The 26,836-nt window shown below is 44.8% G+C and overlaps 1 protein-coding gene across 3 annotated transcripts in view; it reads right to left on the bottom strand.

Annotated features, from left to right (window-relative positions):
- The window catches only part of TTC7A (tetratricopeptide repeat domain 7A), a 195,325-nt gene that overhangs the window by 109,545 nt on the left and 58,944 nt on the right, over window positions 1-26,836 (bottom strand). For all 3 annotated transcript variants that reach the window (XM_056852546.1, XM_056852545.1, XM_056852547.1), the window contains exons 11-12: window positions 21,504-21,608; window positions 2,649-2,766 (exon numbers count right to left, since the gene is read on the bottom strand). In XM_056852546.1, coding sequence (XP_056708524.1) covers window positions 2,649-2,766; window positions 21,504-21,608 — 223 coding nt within the window. The remainder of the gene's footprint in view (window positions 1-2,648; window positions 2,767-21,503; window positions 21,609-26,836) is intronic.

The following is a 26,836-nucleotide window of genomic DNA, read 5'->3' as shown; positions in this document are numbered from 1 at the left end:
ATGAAACACTCTGGTATTACCATCCAGTGCCATCTGAGTGGCAATACTCTCAAAAAGGAATTGGGCTACTGAAGGCATGGCTGGTGCTAAATCCTGGGCTACAAAACAGTGGGTCTCTACCTCCCTGTTCCTGCATATATATTCCTTATGTATATACTCCTTTTTAAAAAATCAATTTTTAAATCTTTAAGCTATCATGAAACTCTTTGTTGTTTTAGCTACAGCATTCTAACACAGCTATCTCTCTGGAATAAAGAGTTATATTGTCCCCAACAGATGATAAAGAAGGGGGGAAATTCCAAAAAGTAATAAAACTCATCCACTTTCTGTCCAGGAGCAGCAGCTCATTTCAAGCATGCTCTCTGTTGAGTTAAGCCCAAGGGAGTGTTTCTCACCTTCTCAAAGCCTTTGCTTGTCTTGTATGAATTCTGCATGAGATAAGGGAAGCCGGATTGTCACTGGAGCCAGCGACAGAACAGAAATTGCAAGAGGTGCTTTGTGAACAGTCCACTGGGAACGTCAGAAAAGAGACTTTTAGACAGAAAAAAATATATGTAACAGAGAAGAAATCTGTGTTGTGCTCGATTTGATCTCGATTTGAGTGTGTGTGTGTGTGTGGGGGGGGAATAAAGCATCCTCTGTGAAACACAGTTCCAGCTCATTCAGTGAGATGTAAATTTAGCAAGACTTGCACTTATGTCTCTTGACAAGAGGCCTGTCTTACAAAGACACATCACACATAATGTAGCAGCAAACATGTTTACCACTGTATGTATACACTGTAGACAGCCATACCCTCACCTAGCTCCCTGGCATAAGTAGCCCTATCATACTTATAGGGGAAAACTTGTGTTTTTTAATGTACACATTAAAAATATGTGAAGCATAACCTGTGGCCTCTGGGGCCCCACAAGGTTCCATCTTGTCCCCCATGCTTTTTATTATCTTTCTGAAGCCACTGGAAAAAGTCATCTAGAAATTGGGGCTTAATTGCCTCCAATACGCAGATGACACTCAGCTTCATCTTGCACTTCCAGCAGATCCCAGGGAAGATGTGGATACCGTGAACAGGTGCCTGCAGACAGTTTTGGGATGAATTAGGGCTAACAAAATGAAACTTAACCCCAGCAGAACCGAGGTGCTATTGGTGAGGGGGAAGATTTGATCTGGGACCAGGGTATCTCCTGCTCTGGGGTTGCACTCCCCCTAAAGGAGCAGGTTTGTAGCTTGGGGTGGTGCTGGGCCTGGGTCTCTTGTAGGATAAACAGGTGACAACGGTGGCTAGGGGTTCTTTTCATCAGCTTTGGCTGGTAAGCCACCTATGAGTTTCCTGGGGGGAAATATTGCCACTGGGGTACATGCCCTAGTAACATCCAGAGTAGATTACTACAATATGCTCTACATGGGGCTGCCCCTGAAGACTGTCTGGAAGCTACAGTTGGTACAGAATGCTGCAGCCAGAATGGTGACTAAGGAGGATGGGGAGACCCCTTTGTGAGCCCCTAAGATTGGTTCCCCTGTCCCAAAGTTCATCAAACTTTGGTGACCATTTAAGGAGAGTCCCTTGCAAATTTGGGGACTCTACCTCCAAAAATGCCCCCATAGGAGCTTCAAAAAAATCCCCATAGACTAAAATGGATCTGAATTTTTGGGTAAACCAGGAAATAAGCCGAATTCTGATATTTACTGGTATGGGTATTCGGCTTATTCAGGGTTTACAAAAAAAATCAGGCCCAATAAACCCGAACTCGATATTTGCACAACCTAGGGCTCACCAGTCCTGTCTGGAGGGACATACCCTCCAACTAAAAGGAACTGGCTTCAACAGCTGTTCACACCACCAGGCTTCCGAAGGAGACTTTCTCACCTGTGAGGATGAGCAATCTCCTTCAGACAGCCCCCGTGGTCGAGACTTCGGCTTTCTCTAATATCACCACCACCACCCCCGAAAACCTGTTTTCAAACTGAAGGTCACCCCTGAGTAGAGGCTTTGTTTCCCCGCACCGTGTCCATCTCTTGAAATCAGTTTTCTGATGACCATAATAAAGGACTGTTCACAGGATAAGGATATCATTTGCCACCAAAAGAAATGTTTTCCGTGCCTTATTTCTCTTGCATTTAAGCCTTTTCCCTCAGTTTAAAAGCTAATTTGCATGGACATCATGCTATGCACCCCAGATACGAACAGAGCCCCCAGACTTTGAGGCACCAGCCTCCCAAACAGCTTTTTCCACCAGTCCTCGGCAACGCTGAACTTCTGAACCTGAAAGCCGATGGACTCAGCTCACAAATGCCTGGAGGGTGGGGGGGTGACCCCTTGGAGGCCCAGAAGATTGGACTCCCTGTCCCAAAGTTCACCAAACTTCGGTGACCATCTAAGGAGAGTGCCTTGCAGCCACAATGCAAATTTGGGGACTCTACCTCCAATAATGCCCCCACAGGAGCTTTTAAAAAATATCCCCACAGACTATAATGGGCCCGAATTTTTTCAGTAAACCTGGAAATAAGCCGAATACTGATATTTATTGGTATGGGCATTCAGCTTATTCCGGGTTTACCGAAAAAATCACATCCAATAAACTCGAAGATGAAATTTACCGATTTTTTTTGTACAACCCTAATCACATGTGATGACTCGAACAAATTACCATCAGTTGCTTGAAGACTGTATGTCAGGCCCAAGGCCAGGTAACCCTTTGCTAGAAGCTCCCCAGCATCTTCTCCCAGATCTATCACCATTTTGGCAAAACGTTCTCCTTCCTCCAGCTGCAAAGATGAGTAAATAAATGAGATAAACATTAATGAAAAGCCCTTGCAATCAGAAGCATTTTTAGTAATCCCAGCAGGACGTATAATCCCTCTGAGACAAGCAAACTGTGATCAGTACTTCGTTTCTGTAGAAGGGTATATGACAAGCCTTTTTTCCCTACTGAGGGGAAGCACACAGCCTCCTAAGATTTTTGGGATCTAGGTTTGTTTTGACCTATAAACCTTCCCCTCAGTTACTAGGTGTTCTAAAGGTAGAGAGTGTACAGGTTTTGGGTTCGCTGCCATGATGTAAGTTTTGTGGTGCACAAGGAGTTTATAGAGATCACTGAGGCAGAATTTGAATATAAACAACAAAGAAGATTTATTTGTTTACAGGTTAGTCTCAAGGAATAGATCAGCAGCACAGGTCTCCAGGAAGACAAAGGAGAAACCTGGCTGAGACACGTACATTTAAACTAGTTATGGCTTTAGATAGTACTTAAGAATTTTCTTTTAATGCTTTCAGGTACAAATAGGCTTTTACTGACTAGCCACTAGGTTGGATCCTCTCACACACACTCAGGAGTCCACCCACACCAGCCTGGTCTTTCCCAAGAGTCAGATTAAATTTTACAAGATCTCCTCATCCCCAGATACTGGTCTAACAATAGGGTACTCTATTCTCTCCAGGAGAAAGAGTTAAACCACTCTGCCATACTACCAGGGAGAGCTGCCATTGCTCTCTTCCTGAAGCAGATCCCCTCCAACATTCCATCCCCCTTTTCACAGGTTATTGGATACTGAAGCAGCACTCCTACGAGCTTATCTGAGTGGCTGTTTTCCCCTTCAAGAGCAGGACAGCCTCCAGTCCGTCACAGGGTGTTGGGGGATCAAACTTGCTTTGAAACTCTATCTAGATATGTGGCAGTATGCCTCAACTTCCAAAGGTGAGAAATGTGCATTTTGATCAAGTTCACTTTGTTGTATCTTCAACCACTCCTAGGACACTCAGGCCCTGGCCTGGCCAGAATTCATCTAGTTTCAGTGATTTAGAACAATCGAAAGCTATAGATACCTAACTGAGCAAGAGAATACACTATGCTCAAGAGCTGAACCCTGGCCCTTGAAAGAGGTCCAAGGCTCAGTCAGACAGCCAATGCCACAAGCTCTCTACTATCTTCCAAGCACAGCTTTTCTTCTCAGGATCTTTTCCCTTTGCAGGTTGCAATACACCAGGGTAGCATGTTTGTGGTAGGACAGAGATTCTGGACATAGAGAATACACTGCCACAACTGGTATGGTTCAGCTTGGAGTTTCACAAGTTGTGCCAGTACACTTTATCTCCATGCCTGCTTCATTTCTGCATGTCTGGTGTTGTTAGGCAAAGGCACAGAGCTTCGTTTATCTTTAAAAACAATGGCATCCTGCAAAATTAGAATTTTGAGACCTCAGAGTAGGGTTGCCAGCTCTGGGTTGGAAAATACCTGGAGATTTTGGGGGTGGAGACTGAGGAGGAGCGGGTTGGAGAGGGGAGGGGCTTCAATGCCATAGAGCCCAATTGCCAAAGCAGCCATTTTCTCCAAAGGGTACTGATCTCTGTCGCCTAGAGATCAGTTGTAATAGCAGGATATCTCCTGCCACAACCTGGAGGTTGGCAACCCTGCCTCTGAGTTAATTTACAAGCAAAAAGGACACAAGCTGAACAAAGCACATCAGTAAGTGTTCTGAAGTTAGAGGAGATTCTAGAGGTGGAAGAAGCAGGCCATGCTTGAGAGTTTCCAACAACATGCTTCATTAGCTCACAGGATAGATGGCAGGGCCTGTCAGCAATAGCCAACAATGTCAGCTCAGAGTTAACAGCCAGACAGCACAATACAGCATTAGGACTCCTGCTTTATGAAACTGCTTAGGGAATAAACCTTTCTTTGAAGGTTTCATCTGAAACTGAAGTAATTATTTAAGGACCTGACGGAAAGGCGTTCTTGATGCCCAGACTTGTCAATATCTTTTGTCATCTCCCACATCCTATAAAGGTTAAAAATAATTCCTCATCATAGCATCTGAAGAAGCATCTGACTCATAGAAGTTCATGCTGGAACAAATGTTGTCAATCTTCAAGGTGCCACTAGGATTCTGTTTTTTTTTGTGTGTGAAGTACTGTCAAGTCGCTTCCGACTCATGGCGACCCTATGAATCAAAGTACTCCAAAATGTCCTATCTTTGACAGCCTTGCTCAGATCTTGCAAATTGAGGCCTGTGGCTTCCTTTATTGAGTCAATCCATCTCTTGTTGGGTCTTCCTCTTTTCCTGCTGCCCTCAACTTTTCCTAGCATGACTGTCTTTTCCAGTGTCTCTTGTCTTTTCATAATGTGACCAAAGTACATTTTAGTCGTTTTAGCTTCTAGGCTCAGCTCAGGTTTGATTTGATCTATAACCCACTGATTTATTTTTGGGGGGGCAGTCCATGGTATCCGTAACGCTCTCCTCCAGCACCACATTTCAAAGGAACCTACTTTCTTCATTGTCCAGCTTTCACACCCATACACAGTAATAGGAAACACGGTGGCATGAATTAACTTGATCTTGGTTGACAGTGACACGTCCTTACACTTCAGAATCTTTTCTAGCTCCTTCATGGCTGCCCTTCCCAGACTCAATCTCCTTCTGATTTCTTGGCTGCAGTCTCCCTTTTGGTTGATGATGGAGCCAAAGAATAGAAAGTCTTCAACAATTTCAATTTCCTCATTGTCAACCTTAAAGTTGTGTAATTCTTCTAAGTCATTACTTTTGTCTTCTTGATGTTCAGCTGTAGTCCTGCTTTGGCACTTTCTCTTTTAACTTTCAGCAGTAGTCATTTCAAATCTTCACTATTTTTTGCCAGTAATGTCATATCATCCGCATATCTCAAATTGCTCATCCACGTGGATGAAGAAATCTCCTTTGGAAGCCTGGTGGTCTGCAGCTGTCTGGCTCTTTTTAGTTGGGGGGGGGGGTATATCCCTCCGGACAGGACTGGGTGAGCCCTGTCTTTTAAATAACCCTATCTCAAAAGGGCCTCAACTATGGGGCCCTAACAAAACCAGTCAAAAAAAAAGGAAGAAAAGGGGGAGAAAGCACAGAGCCATGCCTCTGAGCAAAGGCAAATAGCCAAACCCAAAAAGCTGAATATATATTCAGCTTTTTCAGGAATCACCTATTTGGCTTTGGCTTTATCTCCAGGTTTTGGTGTTTGGTAAAACCAAAACCTGAAATTTACCAAAATGGCTAATTTCAGGTTTATTTTCGATTCGGGTTTATCACTATGCACAACCCTATTGGGAAACAATGAAATTAACTTTAAAAATGGAATTAGCCAATTTAGTCTGGATCTAACCCCTTCCTGGAAAAGGCAATAATGATAGGAAAAGTTGAAGGCAGCAGAGGTAGACTGACTCAATAAAAGGAAGCCACAGCCCTCAGTTTGCAAGACCTGAGCAACGCTGATAATGGTAGGATGTTTTTAGAGGTCATTAATTCCTACAGTCACCATAAACTGGAAGTGACTTGATAGCACTTAACACATACACAACCCCTTCCTAACTATTAATATTATAATGCAATAAAAAGTCAAACTGAAACTTACACTGGCAATCTTGGCCTCAGGGGATATATGACTTTATGATTTAATAACAGATTGTTAATTGATCACATTTGATCAAATTGGTGTGCCAATTTTAGGGGATAATAGTAGCTTATCTTTCAGGGTTGTTGAAAAGGTTGCTAAGGGGAATTTTCTACAATCAGCAAGGTGACCTTGGACTAGTCACACTCTGTTTTTCTTTCTCAGGTTAACCTTTCTCATTGAGCTGTTGTAATGTTAAAATGGGGGAGGGGAAAACCATGAACACCACACAGAATTCCTTGGAGACAGGGCATGCACGATAAAAATGTAATAGATTGCTTATGTTCCTCAGGGGTTTCAGGTCCTTGTTTCTGCTCTCAAAACTGTAGGTGGTGATATTAACAGAACATGATAACTGACAGAAGGAATGATTTCCATGTTTTTAGGCCCTGCAAGGGTGACAAGGAAACCACAGACTACTTTAAGACATCTGCTAAATCCGAGGCTTCCTCAGCTGTCATAGAGAGCAAGGACAAGTTGCCAGGCCTCTCATGAGTATGATGTCCCCCCAAATAACATTCAGCAAGATATGCCAACAAACTGCATTCAGTCACTGAGAAATATTATAATCTGGGCTCTGTCTGCCCCTCCTCACCCTTCCACTGCTATCATCATTAGTGTAAACTGTACATTTTTCTAGCAGCCCAACTCTGGAGTGGTTTCCCTTGAAACAGAGGAACACTATTTCCAGCTAACCCTGTTATTTTACTGTGGGTTTTGGAATGCATGTTTGAGCCAAGCCCATGGGCACGCTGACAAGGGAGCAGGGAACAGCAGGTGCTATGGCCTGGCATACTGCCACCCAGCTGGTATTCATCTGGCACCTCTTGGTGTTTTTTTGTTTTGTTTTTCAGGAGACCAAAGCCATACACACTAAATCATTACCCTTTAGATTTAAAAACAAGAGCCCCTGCTACCACCAACAGCAATTTAGCATAGCTAGTGATGAATAAACTGGAGCTGAGGGGGAAAGTCTAGTGTTGTTGTGTTTTTTTTAAGCATGGAAATGCCACAGAGGACAAGACAGAAAGGAAAGGGGGGGAGCAGCAAACTTAGACCCCAGCACCCTGGCCATTGCTTGCAGAATCATGAGGATGTCTGGCTAGAAAGGATTTGAAGGCCACCTAGGCCATTCCCACTTTCCAGACTGCAGCAGGATCCTATTAGGACTGTTTCACACATTGTTCTGCAGCAAATCCAAGTTTACCACTGAATATTCATGCAATAATGAGCAGCAATCAATCCCAGTTCTCTGCCCTATACCCATATGTCAAACATTCTTGTTGTGTTCACACTACACTTGTACATGTATACTTAAAAACATCTTAGGTGTACATCTAGGCGATATTAAGCATGAAGAGGGCCTAAGCCAGAAGTATTTAATGTTTGCCAGGCCAAACAAGAGCTGCAGCCTTCCTAAGCACAACTAATATAAAAAGTGAAGCTTATTTGCTTTGTTACAATACTTTTAAAAATGAGATTTTTAAAAAAGTTCCTTAATTCAAATGACGACGACCTGCTGTGAACACATGGTGAATGACAGCTCTGCATCTTGCAGTTGCCTTTATGTGGGGTTTGCTGGGATTACAGTGATAGTCTTACTACTGAAGCATCCCACAGACAATTCTGAAACAATTTCAGCACTTTCCAAATTAGTCTCTCTGGCCACAATTCAGCTAATGAGATCTGTATGCAGAAGCTGGATTTTTATGCCTATTATTCGCACCATCCAGAGGCATATTTAAAATGTATGTTGGAATGTGTAAGCAAGGTGCTCTCTCTACATTGCATAGTTTTCATCTGCATGCACATTTAAATACACATCCCCTGTCCCATACTTAAAAAAAAAACTTAAAAACATACTTAACACTGGATCAGGGTGCATGTTTGTTGTTGCCTTATTTTTTCTGACTTATTTCCCCCCTTCTTTTTCTTCAGGATTATGAGCCCCGTGGCGCAGAGTGGTAAGCTGCAGTACTGCAGTCCAAGCTCTGCTCACAACCTAAATTAGATCCCAACGGAAGTTGGTTTCAGGTAGCCGGCTCAAGGTTGACTCAGCCTTCCATCCTTCCGAGGTCGGCAAAATGAGTACCCAGCTTGCTGGGGGTAAAGGGAAGATGACTGGGGAAGGCACTGGCAAACCACCCTATAAACAAAGTCTGCCTAGTAAACGTTGGGATTTGACGTCACCCCATGGGTCAGGAATGACCCAGTGCTTGCACAGGGGTCCTTTACCTTTTTTTCCTTCAAGGCACCATTTTAGAACACGTGAAATTTATGTTTCACATGGTGAGATCACTGTGTGGCTCTTGTCACAAATGAAAGGGTTCAATGTAGGGATGCAGCCTCCAGGTTTTCACGAACTTGATTATCCCCAAGTCATTCTTAAGACCTTGTTGAATTTTGCCTCAAATACCTATAGAAATCTCTTGTTCCCCTGCTCCACCAAAACTGGTATCCTCTGTTTCTATTTTTTGTCTAATCTCTTCCTTTATTCTGCTTTAGAACATATACACATCTGCCTTATTACAAGTCAGACCATGGGTTCGTTTATCTCAGTATTATCTGTTCTGACAGGCAACAACTCTCTGGGATCTTTGTGCATATGTGTTCAGTGCCATCAAGCTTCCTTCTTATGGCAACCCTATGAATTAATGACCTCCTTAAATGTTGTTATGGCAGCCCTATGAATTAATGACCTCCTTAAATGTCCTACCCCGGACCTTAGGCAAAGAAAAGTCTCAATGCCTACTACCTAAGATCCTTCAACTGGAGATACCTGGGGTGGTACATATTACCTTCCGGGTACAAAGCAGGTGATCTACCACTGTAGTATAACTGCTTTCCCTGGTTCTATTTATGTTTATCTTGGCCACCTAAGGCCTTTCTAGTCAAGGGGCTTAAATTGGTTTAACAGTCATTCCCCTTCCCTGGGGAATCTTGGGAACTAGAGTTTGGTGAGGCAGCAAGTGATCTTTAACACAGAATGTTTCAGTATCCTCATCAAAATAAAATCCCTAGAATTCTTTGGAGGAAGCTATGATAATTAAATTGATATCACATAGATATGCCCTTTGTGGCTCTATACCCACTCCGTTTATCGATCAGTCTTATACCAGAAAGAGAGAAAGGTTAGTTCCAAAATCATGAAGGGTAGGTCTTCTCAATAACCTTCAGCGACAATTGCTAAAAGTGGGAACTTCATATTAATAATTTAAAAAAAAAGAACCAGGATATCCCCGACTACCAGATGTTGTGGACAAGGGGCTCAGCTATACTGGACTTGATTAAGGAACAACATGGGATTAATTTCAACAAGGATAAACGTAAAGCCTTATATTTAGGTACAAAATAATCAAAGGCACAAGTATAGGATAGAGATGCGGCTCTGCAGCAGTACATGGCATTGGGGCCCCCGCACCAGTGCCCGGGCGATTTACGCTGCGCAGAGTGGCCCCAACGCTGGCGGGGAGGCCCAGATGCCGGTCTCCTGGCACTGCCACAGCAGTGCCACCCAGGGATGGCAGCTGGGCCTTCTGCCAGCTTCCCACTGGTCCATCATAGTATTGTCTACTCAGATTGGCAGCAGCTCTCAGGGTCTCAGACTGAGGTATTTCCCATTACCTGCTTCCTGTTCCTTTTAATTGGAGATGCCGGGGACTGAACCTGGGACCTTCTGCATGCCAAGCAGATGTTCTGCCACTGAGCCACAGCCTCTCCTACAGAGTATGACTCCATCATGCCGTATTTGTATAGAATAAAGAGCTGACTTGCGTTGAGTCAGCCTATACATCTATCTAATGCATTGCTGTGTACCTTGGCCAGCAGTAGCTCTCCAGTGTCTCGGGCTGAGGCTAAATAAGATCATTTATGAACAGAAGCAGCCAAAAATTGAACCAAGAACCAATAATATGCAAAGTGTCTACTGAACTACAGCTTTTCCCTAGACCTGTCTGGCTGCCCACTACAAGAAGGAAAACGTTGTTACCCACATTAGATAGTCTCCCCTTTTGGTTGGGGAATTAGCTGGGGAGACTATATTTTGCAATAGGCAGGGATAACCAGGACCTTTGTATACAGAGGTCAAATCCCAGTAGAAAACTCTTAATAAAGAGATTTGTTTTAACAATTAATTGGTTTTTATTGTAAAAATAACTTTAAAAACACACACACAGCAAAACACACACAAAACCCGATATATACAAGAACTGGAAAAATAAAAGTATGAAGGAGTGGACACAAGGATTAGAGGTTCCCAGGGGAAAATATGGGGGTTACCGCACTTTGTATTCCCAGCGATGTTTTAAGAGTTTGAAAATGTTATAAAAAACATTGCTTTAAAAGGGTTTTTGGATGCCACGGCTAAAAAATGGTTGGAAGACATCTTCACAGCTAAAGGGGCCAAAGAAAGTGTTAACAGTATTTTTTATAACAGTTTCAAACTCTTAATACATCGGTGGGAATACAAAGTGCGGTAACAGCCTTTATTTACCTTCCAGAGGAGCAAGGTCCAAAATGGCAGGTGCAAGAAGGGAAAGAGAAGAGGACCCACAAGCAAGCAAATGGGGGTGCACACAGGGTTGAACACACATACTGCCATTGAGAAAGAGCAGGTATTTATACCCAAAAGAGGAGTTGGAGGTATGGTCTCACTATACCTGGCAATGTCTGGTAATAGCCTGTCATTGTCAGTAGACAAAAGGTTTGATTGCTCTTGACAGATTAGGAGTAGGAAGGAGAATAGAACAGGCGATGAGGTAGATCAGAAACAATACTTAGGTACTTTTGGGCTATGTACCCCTGAGCATTGTCTATAGATATTGTCGAAGGCTTTCACGGTCAGAGTTCATTGGTTCTTGTAGGTTATCCGGGCTGTGTAACCGTGGTCTTGGTATTTTCTTTCCTGACATTTCGCCCACAGTTGTGGCAGGCATCTTCAGAGGAGTAACACTGAAGACACTGTCCTTCAGTGTTACTCCTCTGAAGATGCCTGCCACAGCTGCTGGCGAAACATCAGGAAAGATACCAAGACCACGGTTACACAGCCCGGATAACCTACAAGAACCAATTGTCTACAGAGTTTGAGATGAAGGCGAAGTCTGGGAAACTATCTGCCAGGGTGAGTCAGAGGGATAGGTTAGTGACTTGATGAGTTTATTTGTGTCCATCCTGATTCTCTGAATGGAGTTCTGTTGTTGATGAGTTTTAGTGTGTCTTATCTGCTGCAGAAGAGGGCTAAAGAAATGCTGGAAAAGTCTGTCTTTTGTCCTTTTGTCCCCAAGTGACACCAGATGTTCTCCCAAGGGGAAACATGGTAAACAAGCCTGGACTTGCCCAGTTGGCTTCTGCAGCATGGCACACAAGATGGAAGCCAGGAGACCCATTTTGTCTCTGGCTACACAGCAGTGATCCATCCCTGCACACTTGCTGCAGTCCTGAACACCTTGCCTAGGGTACCAGGGTAGCCTAGGGCTGCCAGGATAACACAACAATGTACTGGACTAGATGGACTACAGGAATTTCCCTACCCAGAGCTGGCAACACAATAAGAGTTTATTTTACCATATACATCCTCGGTTTATGACTGGCTTCTGTGGATAGGATTGCCCACCTCCAGGTGGCACGTGGAGATCTCCCGCTATTGCAATTGACTTTCGGATGACCAAGATCAGTTCCCCTGAAGAAAATGGCTACTTTGGAGAGTGGACTCTATGGCTGCTGAGGTCCCTCCCCTCCCCAAACCCCACCCTACGCAGGCTCCAACCCCCTAAATCTCCAGGTATTTCCTGATCCAGAGCTGGCAACCCTACTTTTGGATCACTTCACTGCACCCAATTAATGTTCTTTTCTGTGTCCAAAGAACAGCAAGATTCTGTGCAAAAAGGCTGGTAGGTAAACTAAATGATAGCCTGATTAACTAGGAGGTAAGACTTCCTATCACTGCAATTATTGAAATGATGAGTAGTCAAAGCCATAAAAAGCTAGAGCAATTAAGATTCAAGTATAGCTTTAACATGATAAACTAACCACTATCTAACATCCTAACAAGAACACACATTAGAGAGGAAAAGAACATATCGCTGGAGTTCTTTCATTTACATGTAGTGTTCTCACTCTGTTTGTCCTCTCTTTTCCCCCACTCTCTCTTTCTCTCTGTAGCTAACCGGCAATTACATTTCTAAATTTATTCCAAAACTAACATCATATTTATAGCTTGTTTGAAATATACAGAGTAAGTCACACTCTAAAAGCTTCCCCAAAATAAACCATCTTAATATTTTATAACTGAACAGTAGCTAATTTTCCATTTTGGCTGCTACACCAGATACCTAACTGTACCTAGTTGTTTACACCATGACCGATAATTTCTTCAGTTGGTCACTCAACTTTCATAGACAAGAATCTCGTTCTAATTTTATTATTGTGCCATGAGAATGCACACAATAAAAGTAATTACAGTATTTAGGAAAGAAGCTGTCCCAGGACTGAAGAACTGGGCACTGGTGATGGAATGTAGCCCTGTTACTCACCGAGAGGGCTATTTCCGCTCCGAGGTAAAAGGGGCATCTTGAAGCTTGGGTTTTCCCGCCCTTTGCTCGGGGAGGCAGGACTTAAAACTTGTCATTTCCTGTCTCCTGGGCGGGAAAGCCTCCAGCTTCCACTTTTCCAAGAAGCCGGTTGCTAGAGACAGGAATAAAAAACTAGAGAAGACAAACATTACAGCCACGACCAAAAAACTTGGCATGGGAACAATCCAACGTTTAACATCCTATCTACACAAACAAGAACAAGAATTACTTGGTGTATTAAGGAATTAACAAAAGTGAGGATAGGCTATCCTCAAGGCTAAAACAGACCTATGGACAATCAAAGGGCTGAGATTATTTAGCATGTGTTGTAGATAACCCCTCCTAGAAGGACATATTGTGAGAGAGAATGTAGTGTATGCTCTGCATTAGCTCAGGTTAACTACAAACCTGCCCCTCTAAATCAGGGTGGGGCAAGATGCCCCTTTTACCTCGGAGCGGAAAGAGCCCTCTCGGTGAGTAACAGGGCTACATTCCCGCTCCAGGCAAAAGGGGCATCTTGAAGCTTGGGATGTCCAAGAGCTTAAGTAGTATCCGGGTGGGATTTAGAGTTCCCCTTCCTCTATGACATGCTGTAAAATTCGCCTTCCGAAGGCCGCGTCTGTTGAAGCATAGGTGTTTATACGGTAATGCTTTACAAAGGTGGAATTGGAAGCCCAAGTGGCCGCCCTGCAAATTTCTTCGACTGACGCTTGCCTGTTAGCTGCTGCTGTGGTGGCGGCACTACGGACCGAATGGGCCGTGATGCCAGCAGGGATCGGAAGTTTGCTGTGACGGTAAGCTTCGGAAATGCAGCGCTTAATTGCTCGGCTTAAGGAAGGTCTGGACAATCTACGACCCTTATTTGGAGCCGAAACGGAAATGAATAGAAAATCTGTCGCCCTAAAGGAAGCTGTCCTTTTGATGTATGTTCGAAGAGCTCTACGGACGTCAAGGGTATGCCATGATTTTTCTTTTGGGTTCGAAGGATTAGGACAGAAGGAAGGAAGGTATATTTCTTGTTTCCTGTGGAAGGTAGAATTGACTTTAGGGATAAAGGTTGGATCGGGTCTAAGCACCACTTTATCCCTTTGGAATAGACACAATTCTTTCCTGATAGAGAGGGCCCCCAACTCTGAAATTCTCCTTGCAGAAGTAATCGCTGTAAGGAAGATAGTCTTCATTCCTAGATACAGAAGTGGAATCTCTCTCAACGGTTCAAATGGTGGTTTCGTAAGTGCACGAAGAACCAGACCAAGGCTCCATGAGGGAAACCTATGGATAGGAGGAGGAAGTGTTTGGGCTACTCCTTTAAGGAAGGCCTTAACCTGTGGGTGACTTGACAGGGTGTAGCCATCGAGTGAAGGAATTACCGTGGCTATGGCCGAAACCTGTTTGCGTAAGGTATTAGTCCTTAGGCCCAGTAGGACTCCATCCTGCAAAAAGGCCAGTAGTGAAGGGAGATCTATATGAAGGGGATCTGCATGTTTACGTCTGCACCACCTAACAAAAGTTCTCCAGGTGTATTCATAAACTCTCCGTGTGGAAGGGCGTCTGGCTTCTATTATGGTGTTGATCACTTCTTCGCTCAGTCGCAACTGACGTAGCCTTAGCCTTTCAATGTCCACACGCTGAGCTTGAACCAAGCTGGGTTGGGGTGTGATATGGGTCCCTGATGTAGTAAGTTTGGAAAATTTGGGAGTCGCCAAGGCCTCTGAACAGACATTGCCATCAGGTCTGCATACCACGGTCGGCGAGGCCAGTCCGGAGCAACCAGGATCACCAGAGCCTTCTCCAGTTGAATCTTCCTGAGTACTCTTGGTAGAATGGGCAGGGGAGGAAAGGCATATAGGATACCTGGTGGCCAGGGGACTAGGAGAGCGTCTATTTGCTCCGCGCTCGGATGGAAAAAGCGAGAGAAAAATCAGGGAAGTTGTCGATTTTGAATTGAAGATAATAGATCCACCTGAAGTGGTCCCGACTTCCGGTTGATCAGTTGGAATGCTTGACTGCAAAGAGCCCACTCCCCCTCGTCTAATGACCGACGGCTGAGCCAATCTGCCTGTACATTGTGTACTCCTTGAATGTGTTCTGCCTGAATGTGGAGAAGGTTCTTCTCCGCCCAACGTAGGATCTTTTCTGCTTCCTGGTGTAGCGTGGACGATCGGGACCCACCCTGTTTGTTTAGGTGAGCCTTCGTTGCTACGTTGTCCGTTCGAATGAGGACATGCTGGAATTGGATGTGGCTGTGAAAGTGAAGTAGTGCCAGGTAAACCGCTCTTAGTTCCAGGAGGTTTATGTGATGTTCTCGTTCCTCCGGGGACCACATCCCCTGAATCAATTCCTTCCCTAGGGTGGCCCCCCACCCTAGCATGGAGGCATCGGTGAATATCTGCAACGGTTCTGGCAGAATGAACAACTTGCCTTTCCGGAGATTTGAAGCCTGGCTCCACCATTTGAGACTTTTCCTTGTTAGTTGGTTTAAGGGAATGATCTTGTTGATTTTCCTGGTGATGTGAGCCTGGTGGGGTCTCAGAAGCCACTGCAGCGGTCTTGCGTGGAAGCGTGCCCAGGGCACGGCCGGGATGTATGAGATCATTAGACCTTGGAGACTTGCTAAGGTGAGGAGTCGTGAGTATTGTACCTTGGAGAGTTGCTTTGCAAGAAGAGATACCTTGGAGATCTTGTCCTCGGGAAGGCTGATGGTGTCTTTGGCTGTGTTGATGATGACACCTAGATGTAGTAAGGTCTGGGAGGGTTGAAGAAAACTCTTGTTGTAATTTACAAGGTATCCGTGATCTTCTAGGGTATGGAGGACCCTTCTGGTGTGCGACAACGACAGTTGGTGTGATGGAGCGCACACGAGTAGATCGTCTAGGTACGGATGTACCTGTATCCCCTCGCGTCGCAACTCTGCTATGAGGGTCACCAGCACCTTGGTGAACACTCTGGGGGCTGACCCCAATCCGAATGGGAGGGCCTTGAATTGAAGATGAAATCTGTGGTAGGCAAATCTTAGGTACTTTCGATGTAGAGGGTGGATCGGGATGTGAAGGTAGGCCTCGGTAAGGTCGATGGACGTCATGAATGATCCATGTTTTAGAGCCTCTATGATGGAGTGGAGGGTCTCCATCCTGAAGTGCTTTGTGGGGACAAATTTGTTTAAAAATTTTAGGTCCAGTATGGCCCTCCAGTCCCCGTTCTTCTTCGGGACAGTAAAGAAGGTTGAGTAAACCCCGGTGAACTGTTCCAGAGGGGGCACTCTTTCTATCGCACTGATGCGAAGGAGATGGTTGATTGCTTCCATAGTGCGAAGATGTTTGGTTTCCGATTGAGATTTTGGAGAGGGGATGAATCGGTCTGGAGGTGCCGAGCTGAATTCGATTTTGTAGCCCTCCCGTATCAACTGTAGCACCCAGGCATCCGTCTGGGAGCCCACCCACTGTGGGAGGAAGTGTTGGAGTCTTCCTCCTACGGGGATAGGTTGGTCGTCACTGTTTGTTGGGCTTTTGGAACTTGCCCGTCTTATCTCCTCCTCTGAACTGGGATTGCTGGAAAGGTCGGTTGTAGCGTCCTTGCCCCTGTCTGCGAAAGGGCTGGTTGTTGTGAGACCAGGGAGGTCGCCTGCTGTCCTGTCTAAATCGTTGGAGGGTATGGAAAGAACGAAAGGAGTGAGAGAAACCCTTATTTTCCTTCTTAGATGTCTTAGGCATGGTTCGCTTTTTATCTTTGGTTTCTGCCAGCATTTTGTCTAGGCGTTCACCAAAAAGCTTTCCCTCTTGGAGGGGGTAAGAGAGAGGGACAGTTTTAAACTTAGAGTCCACTTGCCAGGTTCTGAGCCATAGTGCCCTGCGGATTGCCGCATTGGAGGACATGGACCTAGCCGAGAAGGTAAGGGCATCTAGAGATGCATCCGCCAGGAAAGAGGAAGCTATGATGATCCTGTCCATGCCATCTGTGATTCTTCTATCCGCTCCTGTAAGCAGCTGAGAAATCTTTTTAGCCCAAGCTATAGAAGCTCGGGCTATGATGGCAGCAGTAGCAGTAGCTTGTATGGTGAGGGCCGTGGACTCATGTACTTTCCTGGAGAGGAACTCCATTTTGCGGTCAAACTGGTCTTTTATGGTGCCCACCCCTTCTTCAGACAGACCATCTGGGGTCTGAAGGGAAGCTACTGGTGCGTCCACCACAGGCAAGGCAAGCAATTCCATGGCTGGGGGAGTCATTTCATAAAGTCTTTTGACTGATAAAGGGAATTGTCTGTTTTGTGTGGGTTTTTCCCATTCAGCTCTAATGAGTCTAACAAAGTAGTCAGGTAGAGGGACTCTCCTGCTCTTTGGGGGCCCCTGTGGGAAGTAATCTTTAGTACCCACCGGCCAGACCTTGGGTGTAGACTCATCTGGCTTAGAAGGTGGCTGTTCAGAAAGTTCTAATGCGATTAGGGCCTTAGACAGTAAATACTGATAATCCTCAGGGGAAAAAAGCCTAGGCTGTTCTTCCCCTGGAGTGAGATCAACGTCTGTGTCGGAATTGTATTCCCCCTCCTCCCTATCTTCCTCGGAGTAGTTGGATTGAGAATCCTCAATTGGTCCCCCTAGCCCTTGAGAGACAACACTGGAGGCCTTTAGGGCAGCTTTGGTAGGCCAGGGACCAAGGGACCTGGACTGGCTGCAGCAGGGTTCGCTAGCCAGTGATCTGGAAGGAGAGGGGGCCTGATCTCTATGCTGAGGGACCTGAGGGGCCTGAAAAGGGGCATTTTGTCTGGCCTGCCTGCGGTCTAATACTCTTTCTATGACCGCCTCCATATCACTCAGGGTAAAAATATTTGCCCCCGCCTGCAGGTTCCCGGCGCCCGGTACATTACCGTCCAGCGATCCGTGGTTCCTGCCTGGGCTGGAGAGACCCGACTGCTCAGCACACCGAGAGGAGGGAGAGAAGTCGGTAGGAGCGGCCGCGTGGACACCCGAGCTGTGCTTTGGGTCCCGCGGCCGCTTGTGGCTCTTGTTACCGGAGCCGCCTGCAATCCTTGAAGAGCCTATGTGCTTGCGCTTGGCTGCCGCCTTTCCCGCCTTCTTTGAGGTGGCGGCCGGGCCGGTAGGCTCCGAGCCCTCCGAGAGTCCGCCTTGGCGGCTGACGGAGGAATCCTCGTGGGACTGCGTCCCTAGAGTCCTAAGGGACTGGTCGTAATCCTTTAAAGAAAGTAAATCGTCCTCTCTGGGGACGTTCTTTGTCGCGTCCGCCATTTTGGAACGGGTCGGGCGCGAGCAAACTAACTAACTTAACTTTTTTTTTTTTTTTTTTTTAAGACAAAAAACAGCACGAAGGACACACGGAACGAACAAGAACAACTAGGAACAACGATCAAACAATTAAACAAGCCTAAGAGCCAAGGAGCTCTGCTGAAGCGTGCTCTCCCCGCAAAGGCAGGAGAAAAAGTGGAAGCTGGAGGCTTTCCCGCCCAGGAGACAGGAAATGACAAGTTTTAAGTCCTGCCTCCCCGAGCAAAGGGCGGGAAAACCCAAGCTTCAAGATGCCCCTTTTGCCTGGAGCGGGAACAATGTAGGGCTACCAACAAATGGATAAAGACCATGCCAAATCTACTTACTAAAACTATAATGGAAGTTTCAGAGTGACAGGATTAGTTTTTGCCATGTTCTTTTCTGGGAGACGGCTGAGAGCATCAGACTCTACTTACTCTAAGCAGAATCAAAAGCCATCTTCCTAGTTCCCTCCAGATTCTAGCATGACCAAACTGCAAACATTTATGGGTCTCTCTGGATCACATACGGAGCTCAGCAATACATCCATTAAGTATAGAACAAATGGGCTACAATCTGCACCACAGCTGCAAAGTAAACAAAGCCCTGACCCTACTTCTGTTACTGGTTATGCTCATAAGCCAAACAAGTTTCCAAATACAATCCCTTACTTTCTTCTAAATTCATGAATGGCTGCCATTTATTAATAATGAGAAAAGTAAAACTATATTTGGGGTCAATGTTGTGATGGGTGGGAGAGGCACATACGCACCTTCAGCATACACACATATATTTTTTGATGATGTTCCTCTTGTAATCTGCTCCCATGGTATGCCTCCTTTATTATATAGTCTCCTGTATTTAAAAAGCAACCTGGGGCCTTCTTGCAGAATTTTAAAGTCAAACTCTTGGAAAAATAGGCCAAGGGCTCTGCCAAGATAGATATGGCAGACAAACGGAAAAAAACACCCACAAAACTGATTTCATGGTTGGTGCCTAAGACCCTGTGGATTATAACCTATTGCTCCAATAGGCAGACTTTCCCAGAAGTGGACACATTTAATTATTAAAATCAGCATATGATCAATGTTCTTATTGTGCAAAGGAATCTTTAATTAAGCTTGCATTCATTAATCACATGAATAATTAATTAATTAATGTGGAGTTAAATAGGAACTGGCTTGGTTCCACTTGAACAGGAATGCTAGAGGCACAGACTGTGTCCCTATTTCCAGATTTAAGATTCCTGTGTACTGGGCTGGGACATATGTACTAGATTCCAGGTACTTTACAAAGGAACTTGCTAGATCACTAACTCTGGGCAGGGGAGCAAGACAGCACAGCACTACAGACAAAAGTTGTCAAGCATCCCAGGCAAAGATAATGACCATTGCTGAACATATGAGATTGCCTTATACCACGTGTGAGGTGCATCCCCAGGCATGTCCTGTTTCAGACCCTCCACCCTGGCTCAAGCTGGACCTTTTACAAGCTTCAGCAGCCTCAGAATGGGCAGGAGTAGCAAAAGCAGCTCTGACCCCTGGCTGGCAAGTTCCCTGTCCCACAGAACTTCCCACAGCCCATCTCCACCTTGGCCTTAGCTCTGATCTTCATTTAAAGGGAAGCTGCTCCACCCCCTTTTACCCCTTCACCAATGGACCTACTCCTCCCATAATCCTTCTCTCCTCAGAAAAAAAACTTCCATCCCCTTGTCCAATCCCTCGCCGTGCCCTACCTTGCTGTCTGCCCTCACTCCCAGGATTCCAGGACTCCACCTTCCTCTGGAGACAATGTTCCCCTGATGCCCAATGGAGCTTCTCGTGAAGTGCTCCTGTACTCTTCCTCTGCTTTGGCTGTGGGCTACTGGCACTCTCTTGGCACTTCCTCTCTATCAGCCTTGGGGCCGCTGAGAATTCGCCTGCCAGAGGGTGGGGCGCAGCCTACCAGGGGATGATGAAGAGTTGCCTGGCGGTAAGTGCAGCAGCTTGGGGCGTGGTGGAGGCACCCTGAGGGAGGCCTGGGCTTGGGGCATCCCTGGACACCATGTCAGACCATTGGTCCCTCTAACTCAGAACTTCCTCTTATGTGCAGTGGTTCCCCAGGATCTCCGAGAAAAGTTTTTCCCAACACATGCTACTTGAGATTCTTCTCACTGGAGACTGACAGGATTGAATCTGGGACTTCAGCATGTGATCCATACATTGATCCATGCCCCCTTTTTTCATATTGGATTTCCACAGTTTAATTTTTTTTTAAGGACTGAGTTGGCAGTGCATATCAAATGACTATCCAGCACTACAAAATGTTTATTATTAACAATGAAAAATGATTCTTCTATGAATAAATAATTTGTCTGTGTTAGGTGGGAGAACATGAGGGCCGCACTGAGTATCCCCAGAGTTTTATCACCTGCATTGTGATACAGTAATATTTATTTCAACCTGTTCATTATTCAGTCAGATCAATTAAAAGCAAGACAATTAATCAACCACAAGCACTTTGCAACCGTATATTTTCTTTCCTCTGCAATCTGTCTCTTCTGATTTTACTGGATATTCTCAGCAGTACTCCACTGCTGACTGCAGGGCCACCTGGTGGAGAACACATTGATGGAAACAGCCAGCTCTCCCTTGGAGAATGTACTAAAAGCAAATAGCTAAAGCTCAGCAGATGCTTCAGCTCTTGAAGATAATCAGCATTTTGCGAGGCATACTTTCTCCCACCCACCCCTGTTGCTGTGACTGGAGGGTACATTTTAACAAGACTGAAATGGGGAAAAAACCCTTCAGCCATTGTGACATGTAGAATAAAATTAAAAAGAGCCAGCTGCTGGTTGGAGAAAAGCAAGCTTTCTGAGCAGTAGATTAGCTGCTAAATTCATTTGGGCTGCAATCCTATGCAAACAGCAGTCTACAAAGCTTACTTCTGAATACATTTGCATAGGACTGGGCTACGATCACTGTCATTAGGAGATGAAAACTAGTTGTTTGAATTCCATTTGGGGAAATTACTTCAAGAAAACAGCTCCAATTTCTAGCCAGTCTGCAGTGGGGTCTCTTTCCCCCCCTCTTTTGCTCTGAACCGTCAGAGAACAGCATTTCAGTGCCCTCCCCGCGGCAACATTTCAGAGGAGATCTATAATTTTGCAGCTGTTTCCCATTCTTCCCCTCCTCCAATGCCTCCCATTCCTCCTCTCTTTTAACTACACTCAAGGGCTGTCAATGCGGCACCTAATGCATTATGTAAGAAGCACTGCACCAGCTTGCTTACCCAGTGCAGAGGCCCAATGCAGACCTTGGCAGCCAGGAGGGGGACTGTAGGATCCTCAGGACGTAGCTTGGCACATTCTCGGAGCACTGAGACAGCATGTGCAGACTGGTCAAAGGAAAGAGGGAAAAGAGAAGCCTAGTTAAGGCAATGTATTTATAAAGCACAGGCTGGTTATTCGTCATGTCATCTCCCCAGTACTCCATAGTGCTTCACATAAGAAAGAGTGTACAGGTGCAGCATTTTCTGAAAGCGCACCCTTGCATTAGACACGGAGAACAGTGTATTGCCTAGAATGTCGGGCCAGGCCAGGTTCAAATCCCTGCTGAAGCATGAACTTTCTTGGTGATCCTGAGGCAGTCTTTATGTCTCAGCCTCATCTATCTCACAGGGTTGTTGTGAGGAGAAATGCATACACCGCCCTCCCAAGCGCCTTGTTGAAACAATAAGATAGAACATAATAAATAAATGGAAGAGAAAGAAATTCTCCACCTGCTCACTTTATTAAATTACATGTTATACAGCACATAAAATATTCCTGCCCACTCTCCAGTCTTCCTGAGCAGTGAGAAATTCTAGGAGGAGCATTTTGGGTTGCCAACCTCCAGGTGGGGTCTGGAGATCTCCTGGAATTATAGCTGATCTCTAGACTACAGGGATCATTTTCCCTGGAGGAAATAGCTACTTTAGAGGGTGGACTCTATGACATTATAACCCACTGAGGTTCTTCCCCTTCCTAAACTCCATCCTCCCCTGGCTCTACCCGCAAACATCCAGCAATATCCCAGTCTGGAATTGGCAACTTCAGTAGCACAGGAGGGTTTACGTTCCTTTTGAATGAGACAGCAGTGGAAATTTGCTTTTGTTTCCTAATCTGTACAATGGCATCAGTTCCCTGTTCCCCCCAAACACTCTCCATCACTCAGACTCCTTCCAGCCAGTGCCAGCATTCTGACTTGTGCCTCTCCTTTGTGGTTGCATTGCATTATAACTCTGCTAACAGTTTGCTCTCCCACACCCACTTATTGAAGAATAAGGTGTATTTTTTTCTTCTGTCCCACTCTGAGAGGTGTGTCCAGGATGGTATTAGCCACCAACCATCATGAGATGCTGAAGAAGCAGCTTCCTGCCATTAGTGCTCATTAAGGAAATATCAACTGAGCCTAACTAACCATTAGGAAGCAATCAAACATATAAAACGGCTGGTCACTTTATTGTCATTTCAATGCATTCTGGGCTTCGGCCCCTCAGCTCAATTTATGTCCTGGGCTGGCTGGGAAGAGTAAGTGGAAATAGGTGGACTAAATGGTAATTTCCCTGAGAATGCATGTACCCATATGGTAAATTTGGTTATCCCAGTACATTTAATAAATCAAATTAATAAAAAAAGAATTTTAATGTCCAGCAAGTACTCTTCCTGGCAAAGAAAAGGGGAAAACTTCACCAGCTGGATTTCTCCCTATCATACATGTAAGGCACTGTAAACTTGTGCAGGTAGCTCCCAATGGAAAGGGGATGAGAGTTCAGAATGTTGAAGGGATGGGAGGATGGGGGAAAAAAAGTTCAGAGAGGGCCTGAGGAACGCAGGGCAAAGGCTGTTCCCTTGATTGTTAATTATCAGTAATTTTAAAATAAAATTATGTATTATATTGTTGGTAATTATCCTATGTGATTAATAAAGTCATATACAGTTGTAAAGATACAGGACCTCAGTCCCCGTAAATGTTGGCGACCATATATTCAAATGACTTAAGAATCATGCTGGGGGGCGGGGGAAGAAAAGTGAAAACAAGGACCTCAAATTATTAGCCAATCTGCTTTACAGGAAAATAACTGAAACAATATCCTCCAACATTACTGGAATACATGCCTATTTCCTCCAACCTCGCCTTTTGTAGTGGCACTGCCTGATGCCACAGGGACTGGAGAAACCTCACAACCATTCTACAAGTGCTGTTTTTGCGTGAGTGTTACAGCTCCAGACCTCTTAATGTGCCCCACTACTTAATATGGGAACAAATGCAGCTCTTTTATGGGGGACTTTAGTCAGACAATTGGAAGTATACTATGGCTCCTCCTCACTAGGAGCTGAACCAGTCACTATCTACTCCACATGTCTACTCCACCATCTACACCCCAAGAACACCCCTTTTTACAGGTGTGAACTTGTGCCTGCAAAACACGTGGCATAGTCCCATGAAACCCAATGGAGGAGTTTCACAGGGCTTGAGGGAGAATTCATTTTTAATTCATTTCGAGTTATGCTTGAGTTTTCCGTCCATGAGAGATGACCTCGCTGCCAACCCTCACAAATCCCAGGACTTCCTGTTCCTCTATTACCCCAATTCTTCCCTCTCCCCTGAGTTCAGCCTGGGTGAAATCCCCTTGCATAAGACAAAGCATGGGACATGCAAGCTTGATTTCTCTCACAGTTAATTACAAAGCAGCATGTAAAGAGGTGGGATTCAAATGCTTCCTGCTTCCTCGGAGCTCTTTCTGAGCAGAAGAAAGGCTTTTTAAACCCGAGCTTGGATTTCTCCCCCACCCCTTTCAGATTGTTCTGTTTTTTGTTCTTAAAATGCTTTTTTATGCAGCAGTTGTTTTTTGGGGGGGGATTTTCTCTCACAGTAAGCTCTACAAAGTAAGCCAATTACAAAGCAGCATTTAAAGGGGCAGGGACTTGATTTGAGCTTGGAGACTGCTGGTGCAAAGATTCTCAACAGGAAAGTGTGGGTCAAGCAAGCAACGAACCTCAGGTAAAACTCCCATGCATAAACGACCTTGGTCTAAGGAAGTTTCACAGGAAGGAAATGCATCTTCTCCCCTTCTTTCCATAACAGGGAGAAAAGGTACATTTGTAAAGCCACTGAAATTAAGCCTAATGACCACAGTCTCTGAGATTAGATTCAGCTTCTAAATCCTCTCTATGAGTGGGTTTTTTTTGTTAAAACAAAAAACAAACATGAAGTGTTTTACTCATGTATAAGGTTGCACCAATTTCCATCAATTTCCCTTTCAGGACTTGGTGCCACTACTCAGTTGCTCTCCATCTTATACTTCTGTCTTGATTGCCCCATTTTCAGTTCTGAATTTTGGATAGGGCACACTTGCTGGACATCTTTGGGGGTCCTGCATTGGGTGCTTCTGTCTTATGAGATTAGGTGGGTGGCAACCCAGAAAAGGGCCTTCTGGGTCATGGCACCACAACTCTGGAACTCTCTCCCCAGGGATACTTGTCTGTCCCCTTCTGTTGCCATTTTCTACCAGCAGGTGAAGACTTGTTGTTTCTTTTGGCGTTCCCTCAGTGATCCTGCCCGATGTTTTAATTGCTGTTTCATTGTTTTGTATGTATTTTAGCTTCAATTTTAATTGTTTTAATGATTTTGTTGGTTTTAATGTTTTTGTAAGATGTGATTATATTATGTATGTTTTAATTTGTTAGCTGCTTTGGTGGCCCTTATAAGGGCAGAATGGTGGGGTATATATTTTGTAAAATAAAATATAAATAAATGTCTTATTTCCATCTCTATCTCTTCAACGATTTATTGTATGAAACGGGGATCCATGAAAACAAGATACGAAAAAGATCTTTTTTGCCCCAGAACCCATGTTCCAGGTTTCATGTGTTGGGGATACTCTTCATACAACAGGCCTGACACAGGGACTGAGTTAGGTAAGACATTAAACTTGATGGGAATCATTGAAGACAGCCAATTTTATCTACATAGCCACACTTTTTAATCTGTGTCATCTCCATCCTGGGCTTTATCACTTGACAAGAGTAAGATGAACCCGCCTCAGAAACTGGAATGGGCAGACAAATTATTTGACTATCACTACAGCCCAAAGTACATGGTGGTCCTTGAGGTGAGATTGTCAAAAGATTTTTAACATATCTCACTAGACTCCCCACATGTATTAATAGTAAATGTTAATGTTAACAAGGCTGTAGCATCTACCCAAATCATAAACATACATATTATATCTATATTGTATAATAAAGATGATCAGCCCTGGCCTCATCAGCTTATGGGAATATAAAACCTCTTAGAATATGTTCACACCAACAGGAAACTGAAATGTGGTACACACATGGTCAAACTTCCAAAACACCCTGATTACTACAAAAGGAAAACAGGAAAGTGAGAAAATATTCTATAAAATATTCCCTCATAACAGGGGCAGCATTTGGGCCACTGGACAAGACATGCCACATCATAAGATAGAAGTAGAGATGTGTGGTACTTCCCCTTTAAACACTTGCACAAGCCTTGGCCTGGGAAAAGGGGAATCTAAAGTGGTAGCCAGGAATACATTGATGCCCAAAGCATACATGTGAGAACAACGGAGGTGTGTGAAAGTTCCTGCTTCGCATACACTAATGACCTTTAGTTTGGGAGAAGGGGCAGCAAGAACCTGCCTGGGCTCAGGAAATTCCACCTGTGTGTATATGTAATGGATCTCTATGTGGACTTATGCAGCGTGTGCATGCATAAGAGAGAATAAATGATCATGCAGCAGCCATATTAGAGAAATGTTGATTCAGTACTGTTTGTGTGGAGTCTAAATAATTAGATAATTAAAATGTTGCTATTCTTTGGTGACACTGTGGGTGGAAAGTGCATTGTTTGCAAGGTTCACTGCAAGATAGTAATAATTAGACTTATTAGTGACGTGGCTATAGAGCATGGGAGAATTACAATACAAGTTCCACATCAGGATATAAATTCCATATTTGAATGCCGCTGATCAGTGTAGAGACATGTAACTTTAATCCAGACAGGAAGCCAATCATTCCCAGTTTTGTATTCCAGCACCTGCCATTCATCCACCACCACATCAGATCCAAACTCCTGCTTCTTAACCTGCTATAAGGACTTAAATCCCATTTGAAACAGAAACCATGCCTCTTAGAGGGTGAAATGGGGAGGCTGTTAGCAGCTGTACCATGAGAGTCAGATAAAAAATTTATCTGGTTTTCTTTATGACTAGATAGACTATCACAATCCCATGTTTTATTCTATTCTTCACAAAGAGACATGGGTTGCAAATTCCCAACTGGGAATCAGGGCATGCAGGGGTCTGATTTGGAACTACAGCATGTGGGGAGAGGGTGCTTCGGCAACCCGCCCACCCCCAGGTGCTATTTTCCTGACCTGAAATGGCTCCAGGGACCCAGTATTTGCCTGAGAAAACTTATACATAGGGTTGTCAACCTCCAGGTACTGGCTGGAGATCTCCTGCTATTACAACTGATCTCCAGCCGACAGAGATCAGTTCACCGCTTTGGCAATTAGACTCTATGACATTGAAGTCCCTCCCCAAACCCCGCCCTC

The sequence above is a fragment of the Euleptes europaea genome, chromosome 7, assembly GCF_029931775.1.
Source record: "Euleptes europaea isolate rEulEur1 chromosome 7, rEulEur1.hap1, whole genome shotgun sequence".
In the NCBI taxonomy this organism is placed as follows: Eukaryota; Metazoa; Chordata; class Lepidosauria; order Squamata; family Sphaerodactylidae; genus Euleptes; species Euleptes europaea.
This window is presented reverse-complemented; position numbering and strand designations above follow the sequence as displayed.